This window comes from Coptis chinensis, chromosome 4, assembly GCF_015680905.1.
Source record: "Coptis chinensis isolate HL-2020 chromosome 4, ASM1568090v1, whole genome shotgun sequence".
Classification (NCBI taxonomy): Eukaryota; Viridiplantae; Streptophyta; class Magnoliopsida; order Ranunculales; family Ranunculaceae; genus Coptis; species Coptis chinensis.
This window is the reverse complement of record NC_141459.1, coordinates 33,295,534-33,304,595: the sequence shown is the minus strand read 5'-3', so window position 1 is coordinate 33,304,595 and position 9,062 is coordinate 33,295,534. Positions and strand designations below refer to the sequence as shown.

General features: G+C 36.9%; 1 protein-coding gene across 1 annotated transcript; it reads right to left on the bottom strand.

Moving 5' to 3' along the window:
* Positions 1–5,179: 5,179 nt before the first annotated feature.
* LOC147503254 (uncharacterized) lies at positions 5,180–6,727 on the bottom strand. Its single transcript, XM_086604758.1, has 3 exons — positions 6,547–6,727; positions 6,119–6,437; positions 5,180–5,435 (listed from the first exon to the last, which is right to left on the bottom strand). Exons 1-3 carry the CDS (start codon positions 6,692–6,694, stop codon positions 5,180–5,182), a joined length of 723 nt encoding a protein of 240 aa, XP_086460884.1. The 5' UTR covers positions 6,695–6,727.
* Positions 6,728–9,062: the final 2,335 nt, after the last annotated feature.

Sequence of the window (9,062 nt, the reverse complement as noted above, 5' to 3'; positions counted from 1 at the left end):
TCATACATTTTCTTGTTATTTTACATTATATTTATGTATTATACTTTAATTATCTAAATTGTATAAAAAAAAATCACTAAATTAGTTTTCAATATGGGATAAATTAGAATATAACATAACATATGCGTTTTTTGTAATTTATTTAATGATATGTATATAAATCATACATAAAAACAAATCCAACCTAACAAGTAACAACATAGTTAAGTATGAATAATGTAGATGTTTTAAGAATATAATTTTTCCACCATCTCTATCTATTATTATTTTTTTTTCTAAAGACATAACAATTAATTTTGTATACTTAGTTAAAATTGATATACATAATCAAAGTAGTCATTGAGCGAATTCATTCGCGAGTGTTTAAACTTTACTTCACTTCTCAAGCCGGATAATAGTATTCATCCTATAGCCGTGGGGATGGTTTGGCGTCGGCTGGTCTCCAAGATTGCAATGAAAGGAGTTTCCCAAGATGTGGTAGGATACTTACAAGATTTTCAATATGGGGTTGGTGTTTTTCGGTGGAGCGTATGATTTTGCACGCGTTGTCAACCACATAGTGTATGCTAACAAAGGCGATGCGACCTCTCTTTTTTTCGATCTTTGCTTGTAGATTTTCAGAATGCTTTTAACATGGTTGATCGGACTACCATGTTGAGAGAGGTTCGTATCCGTTGCCCAGCTATTGCTCCTTGGGTTGAGTACTTGTATTGTCAACCTGCGAAGTTATATATGGGGGATGGCTACATATGGTCGGCTACTGGGGTCCAGCAAGGCGACCCTTTGGGTCCCCTTCTTTTTGCACTGGTGTTGCATCCCCTGATTCTGCAGATCCAGTCCAGTTGTCAGTTGATGCTACAGGCTTGGTATCTAGATGATGGGACTCTGATCGGAGATACAAAACAGGTGGCGACAGCTTTGGGTATGATTCAGGAAGAAGGACCTTCTTACGGGTTGGTTCTTAATGTCGCTAAAACTGAGATATTTTGGCCATCACTGGATCCACGACGCTCCACTCCTGGTCTTTTTTCTTCAGATTTATCACTACACCATAACAGGCTATTTGCAATGGCAAAAAAACGTTACTAATAATTTTCGCAACGCTTTTTAAGCGTTGCAAATATGGCGTGGGTAAAGTGTTGGAAATATTTGCAACGCTTAAAAAGCGTTGCAAACAGAAATTTCCAACGCTTATTATAATTATTTCGTACACATATTTAAACCCTTTGCAACGGTTTTTTATTTCACAAACGCTTTTTAAGCGTTGGTAATTTGTTAAAATTTTTACCAACGGTTTGTAACTGTTGCAAAGTTGTTAGTTAATTTAAAAAAAAATAATTTAAAATTCGTTTGTAACGGTTATAAACCGTTGCTGATGGGTTGCTAATAAAAAAAAAATCTCATATTTTGTAGCGAGACCAGCTAAACCTATAATAAACAATGAATACAAGAATACAATAAACAATGTATCATAGTTGCCAATTGAAATAACTGAGTCCACAACCATAGATGTTAAAAATTCTTTTTCACCACCAATCAGATTTGAAAAGAGTGAGGTCTTTTGTATAAAAAAAAAAAAAAAAAAAAAAAAAAAAACTTTGAAGAGAGTGTGGTAGCAACAAGTTCCTTAATTTTGCTAATTGCCTGAAATATAAGTAGCAAACTCATGGCTTCTAGAATAATTTCTCATGAACATATCCATCCAATCAAACCAAAAGATCTAAATTCCTTACCAAATTGGAAGCAGCTCGAAAACTACGTACAAGACTTTGAGTGGACACCATCCTCAATGAAAAGTTTGGCCTCCTTTAAAAACTCTTCCGCAAAAAGAACTACTCTAGTGGTTCCATCACCCACCTGTAGACAATAAATCCGGTCATTAAAATTACAAGTGAATTCCAAATTTATCCCTAAAACCTAACCAATACAATTATTAATGATACCCTCTCAACTTTTTCTGAGACAATGTCCTTGTTAATGGTCATTATCTTCTCTAAAGTATAAGCTGTTAAATGTTGTAGTAATGCAACCATCATAACCCACTCTAAGATAAATATAAACTTTAGCATAAAAATTTCACTCTTTTAGTCAGCCAATCACTAAAATTAGTAAATTTGTTTTCTATTGTATACCTCGATTCTTGAGACTTGGCAATATCGACAAGAATCTTAGCGTGAGGATGAACAACATCAAGAAGTTTCATAATAGTAGCACCATCATTAGAAATAGTAGCATTGCCCTTGTCATCATGAATCAATTTATCCATTCCTCAATAAGAAACATATACATGCAAGCCGAGTTGCATAAAAAAGAACGATTTAAATATCATAAATATGAAAGAAAATAGATCTACCTCGTTCCCAAAAGTTTCAATGAATTCGCCGCATAAGTCATATCATAAATGTACTCTTTATGGGCGTCAAAAGAATTGCAGCAAGTACGTTGCCTTGTATCCCAAACCTATGGAATGAAATTTATAAAGCATCAGGATAAAGAAAAGTAAGTAACTAGTATTTCATCAACAGGCATATAAATGGAGTTTAAGATTAGTAATGACTAAATTGGATGATGAAGTCTAACAACAAGATAAGATACTCGATCCACTTTTAAGGACTGGTGCATTTGTAATGTGGTTTTGTTGTGGGCATCACCAATTGATGTACCCCTTACTGTCACGGTGGACTTGATAAGACCTTAATACTACCATTTGTAGGCTTTCATTAGCTTTCGTTTGTAACAAATCACGGAAGTGATGTTGGCGCTACACTTTTTTCCTCTACAAGATCTCCAACCTCCACGGTCCATCCTCACCGTGTTACGCTATACTAGTTGATTTGGAGGTTTTGTTTCATGGGTGAAGAAGAACTGAATGGAACTTCGATGCCTAGGAAGCCACTATGAAAGCAAATCCAAAACTAACACTTTTACCCCTTATTGCTCTTATCTTCTATGAAGTCTCCTCGGAGGACCTTTTGGGGTTGAAGATTCATCAAGGCGAGGGGGGTCCCCTTTTATCTTTGCTTGGTTTTTTAATTTTTCCTCTACTTTGGAGTGTTCCGTAAGCCTTAGTTACAAATGAACTTGCTACAAGCTATCCCGAAAATGGCGGGTATGTTCTCTCGAATTTTAGCGGCGTTTGGGCCCTTTTGGGTTTTCGTGAAGGATTCCGGAAGTGGTTCAAATGGAGTTCGATAATGCACTTTACCCCCATTTTGTTTCGGATTACTTGAAACGTTCTTTCCCAATTTTCAACCAAGTTGATTGCTTTCGAATTCCAGCTTTGTTGGGACTTCTTCATGTCTTTGACATATTTGAATTCTGAGAGGACTCAATATTGTTGGGTTTACAATTTGTTTCCCTTGTCAGCCTTCTTCGCTTTTGCCATTTTTAGTAATGGGACTTCTTTCAATTCCTCGAATAAGGCCTAAAAATGGCTAGTTGTTGATTTCAAGAAGGTGGATTGGAGGGATACTTTAATAGTATGTTTTGGAACTTAAATTACTGGGATAAAGCAAGTACATTGGCGGGGGAGGTACAAAATCCAAGCGGATATTTCCAAAAGCTCTTCTTGGGGCTGTGGTTTTGGTGGTTTTATCATATCTTAAGGTAGTGCACTCTTATGGTATTTACTCCTAATTCAACCCATATTCTAATTCAACCCACACTCTAATTTGAGAGCCCAAACTAGCATTCACGATGACCTCACTCAGTAAACCCAATACAAATAAGATGATTTATCGCCAGAAAACTACCAATTAAAGAGTAGCATCACTAACCTTGAAAAGTTGGAGGCAAGTAACCCAAAGTAAGTTCTTCAAACTCCATCAATCAATTTTATATTTTGGAATTTGCTCAGCTATAATGGGCTTTGCAATATTCTTTGCAGTCTTGCAGATGGCCTAAACAACAAACGTCAACAATTAACCCATCAAAAAGAGTATTAGAAGACACTTGCATGATTAATAATTTTATAAGCTTTAGCACACACCTTGTCCAGATAAGGCCACATGAGTTCAAACATTCCAATCAACCTGAAAATAGTTTAGAGGACTTTTAAAATTCATATTCATGGGTATAAGTTTCCTACATCTAGAGATACAGCTAAAAAGTTTTTCATGCTATTCTTGAACTCACGTTCTGAAGAAGTAATTCCGGGAGGACGTATGGTCATAACAATTATAGGTAGAAGAAGCTCAGATCCGTCTAGCAAGGAATGTTGTCATCTTTGGGAGTTGTTAGCCCAAGCACTACGTGAGATGGTCTCACAGGTATGTTAAATACATGTAAATAAAGGTAATTACAGACGATCATATCTGTGGTGTCTTGCGTGTCATATTCAAGATTTCAAGTACAAAAAGTAATTTTCATTGCACTACAACTCGGATGGTGCAATGAAAATTGTGGAGAGCACTTATATCTAACAAGTAATAATCAAACAACTCAAAAAACAATAACAAACTCACCAAACTAGTCTTTTGATTCAGCAAATGACCCAAGAACTCTGAGCCTCACTTCTAGGACCGGCATCTTTCCTAGTCTCCCCACCACTAAACAAAAAACTAAAGCCTCCTTGTCTTTTCGACACAATATCAACCCCTTCCTTAATATGCCTCAAAAAGTAGTAGCCTGTCCAGGATGTTTCCTCGATAACTCTCTAAAACCATGAATCCTCCTTATCAACTTTCCCAACAACTACTACTAGTATAAACCTAATGACCAACTACCATAGCCTACCTTGACTTAATTCAAGCTAAATTTTAATTAGAAATCCTCCAAAAAGGAAAAATATTGGTGTATGAACATTAGCGTGCAATTAAAAACATAAGAAACCTACCTCTGTTCTCCAAAGATATGCTCTAAGAATAATCTTTGCAATGAAAGACCACCGCAACTCTACCAATGGTTTCCCTCATGAGAAGACCTACCACCACCCTACATTTCCAATTTTCAGCAATGTTAAAGAGTGTGCACAAAATCAGATTTACAACGAAGTCCCGACTACTAGAAAAAGAGGTCACCCGCGACCGCTCTCACACACCGCCTTGAAGACATAGGTTGCATCGCATGAGATGGCCTATAGGCTAGGGCCATTTCACTATAATCCCAAAAATAGAATACACGAGGAAAGTTAAAACTTGAACCATACTTTTGATGACTTGTAAACTCACAAATTCTTCTATTACAAAGGATTAAGACTAGAAAGTGTAAAGGTCTCACAGCCAATCAGCTTCCTATTCAAATGCTCCACACCAAAGAATAGAATAAACGCGTCGGTATCATGGTCATGATCGTGAAAGAGAAGTGTCAACACTCCGACAAGACACAAAGACTCACCCTCTACCGTAAGTTTATCATTGCGCCCACCCAAATGAAACTTGAGCTGGCTTGCTCCATAGAATGAGAGAGCCACCAAAGATGTCATCACGCTTATGGTGCTACTGAGATATTTACATCATTGTCGAATGTGTTATTTAGAAGACATCAACCGAAATGATTATAATTATCTACATAAGAATCCTAAACTCAAAGATGTTCTCTACTACGAAAGCTTTAAGAGTTAAAAAGACAAGATATATTTTGCCACAACGTGATTTTTCTTAGAAGTAGGTATGATTGCCAAGTACATTACACTGAGGGCGGCCAAGGTATGGAATTCATACCCTGTTCAACATATTGTGCTACAATTCTTTTGTGTTTCCTTTAAATGTTTCTCTAGAAACTAAGTTATGAGAGGAATCAATTAAAAATATAAAATACAGATGACGAAAGAAACAGATCGCAAAAACGAACTGTAATATAATTGACTTTCAAATTAATAAACCAAGGATAAAAGAAGACCTTCAGAGCACTCCATAGCTTAGACCATTAAAAGTTACTTGATATTTTGTGTGTACTTATAATTTAGAAGCTTGGCCCTCAAAGTCGACACTACTTCATTTGAACAAGTAAAATAACACCCTCCTCAAGCTTCAATATGACACAAATTAGAAAGATGGTTCATTTATTCTTACATCTTAAAGAATAAGACAGAACTATACTAGATAAAAAGTAATTTGGGTCAAATAAAAAATACAAAAGTAAACATAAACAAAAAAAAAAAATTTTGATCTACAATTACCTGAATAGGAGCACTATAATTGCAAGAACCATCATAGAGGAGGAGTTTCCAACAGCAAGAAATACTGGAAGCGTTGTTGCACAAGGAGACAGTGCAGGAACTAGGATGAGGGCCATTTTCTCCATAGGGTGGTTGTGAGAATGACTGTGACCACCTTTACCAAACAAATATAGTATAACATAACCACCCCCAAGTATTATGAGCAATAACAAAGCAAGTTTATGCACTGTTTCCTCGCCAGCAATGGTGTTTGCCATTGTAATTGCTGCTATGCCAAGAAGTGAAGTTGAAATGACATGCAAAACAAAGACCAAAAGCGGTTGCACAAATTCATGAATTAGAAATTGGCGGATTATAAATCATTCCTCAAAATGAAAAGCATAGATAGATCTACAACTAACTCCTTTGAGATATGAGAAAATGCTTACTAACGAGAAGAGTTCTAGAAAGAGTCCATTTTTTAGCACGACCCACAATGGAAAAAGGCAACCAATGTGTCGGAATAAAAGAATGTAGAAGCAAAACCGTTGCAATTCCACCTATTGTTGATACATCTTTCGCGCTAAAACTCTCCATTTCATCAATCAAATTCCACAAAACTCTAATTAATCGATTAAATGAATTGGGTGGTGTGGTTCACCAACCACCGGATCAAAGAAGAGGAATTAGATACCAAGTGACGCTACAACTTGAGACAAAATATGGGCTGTGGACACTAACTAAAACAACCACTAGCTAAACATCCATTTCTAAGACACTAACTAAACAACCCATTTCTTGCAAAATATCGCTAAGAAAGGAATGAAAAAAACGGAATTCATCCATTTCTTGCAATGTCGATAATTAGGACTAGTTAATTAAGTTAGTAACTAGAAAGAAAATGAAAGATTATTACCTCAAACTTCAAGAAAATACGACTGTCAAAATGGACTTCCAAACTCCTTGTTTTCTTTTTTTTCTTCTTCTTCTTTCTTTGATTGACTGTTTACTCGGTCAATATGGAATTTGATTTTGAAGAGTGCGAAAATTAGGGATCTTGAAATAATGCGGCAGTGAGAGAGAGAGAGAGAGGAGAGAAAAAAAAATATGTTTTATATTTCGATATTTTTGGTTTCCCTCTGTTCACGAAATTTTTAAGTTTGTAACACTTCTCCAACGCTTTTTAAGCGTTAGCAATTAATTCTGGAAATTCACCCAAATAAAGCAACGCTTTACAATATTACCAACGCTTATTTAACGTTGGAAACTTACTAACGCTTATTTCTTCTTCTTTCTTTGATTGACTGTTTACTCGGTCAATATGGAATTTGATTTTGAAGAGTGCGAAAATTAGGGATCTTGAAATAATGCGGCAGTGAGAGAGAGAGAGAGGAGAGAAAAAAAAATTATGTTTTATATTTCGATATTTTTGGTTTCCCTTTGTTCGCGAAATTTTTAAGTTTGTAACACTTCTCCAACGCTTTTTAAGCGTTAGCAATTAATTCTGGAAATTCACCCAAATAAAGCAACGCCTTACAACATTAACAACGCTTATTTAACGTTGGAAACTTACTAACACTAAATAACCGTTGCAAATCAAAAAAGGTGCGTGTTGTAAATATTCTATTATGGTGTAGTGTATCCCGTTCTCAGCAGGGAGTCAGATTATTTGGAGGTGCGGTCAACACTGATTCATCCTTTGTCATGGGCCTTGCTCGCAAGTGTGTTGAAAAGGTTGTGACTTTGATGGACCGTTTAGCTATATTGAAAGATCCACAGTGTGAGTTAGCTTTCTTACGTGCTTGTGCTGGGCTCTCTAAGTTGGTCTTTGTGATTCGCACTTGTCCACCATCCCTTTTTAGAGAGGCAACAAAAACTTTTGATCGGCATCTCCGCAGTGCTCTCCAGGGTATTGTGATTTCTGATGGTCCTAACTTTGGTGATTTGCAATAGCGTTTATCAACACTCCCAGTACGTCTTGGTGGGTTAGGTATTTATTTTGTCACTGATGTCTCTACTTTTGCTTTTGTGGCCTCTCGTTGTCAGACTTCTGAGCTTTAGAACTACATTTTTAGGAGTTGTGGGCCAGTGTCTTTAGATGAGATTCTTGATGTTGCTAGCAGTGTATTGAGTATGTGTCTGCCCGATTTTGACCTCAGTTTTATAGCTGTGAATGCTGTCGTCCCCTCAAAATCACAAAAAGTTTTGGCGGAAGCGTTCTACGGTAAGATTGTTGCTGGTCTTGAGGGAGTTTGTATTATCTGCTCGTCAGAAAGCAGTCATTGGATGTTTGCAGTCCGAACACGCAAAAGATTTTCTACTTGCTATTCCGATGGAGGGACTTGGACAACGTATGTCGCCGGTGGAGTATCGTTCTATTCTCCAGTACCGTCTCATGATTCCTTTGTATTCTGATGGTGGTCTATGCCCTGTTTGCAAAAAGAGTAGACTAGATGCTTTCGGGGACCATACAGCACATTGTAGACATTTTCCAGGTTTCAAATACCGACATGATCATGTCAGAGATATTTTATGTGATGCATTCTGGAGGGCTGGGGTACAAGTAAAAAGGGAAGCTCCTATTAATTTTCTCACTGATCCAAATGAGGGAAGATCTACACTTTGGCCTGCAGATGTATTGATCTACAGTTGGTCTGAGGGGAGATATGCGTGTGTTGATGTAACTGGAGCCTCTTCGTTGGTAGGGCTTGGAAATGGAGTCTTTGAGGTGGGAGAAGCAGCTAAAAGAGCAGCGGTAGGAAAGATGGAGAAGCATGAGGAAGCTTGCACGGCTAACCAGCATTGTTTCATTCCGTTTAGTTTTGACACTTTCGGTTTCTTGGAACAACAGTCGGTTGAGCTTCTCAAGAGACTTCAGAAGGTTATGGACAGTAACGTTATAACAGCTGGTTCTAACGAGTTTGTTTTTAGAAGAATAGGATTTGCTATTCAGAAAAGAGTTTGC

Bases quoted from the DNA above. Each gene is read 5' to 3' on its own strand.
- LOC147503254 (XM_086604758.1), bottom strand. From the start codon at position 6,694: ATGGAGAGTTTTAGCGCGAAAGATGTATCAACAATAGGTGGAATTGCA. The intron at 6,438-6,546 runs GTAAGCATTTTC...AATTTGTGCAAC, and splicing joins TTCTAGAACTCTTCTCGTTA to CGCTTTTGGTCTTTGTTTTG. The intron at 5,436-6,118 runs GTAATTGTAGAT...ATATCTCAGTAG, and splicing joins ATTATAGTGCTCCTATTCAG to CACCATAAGCGTGATGACAT.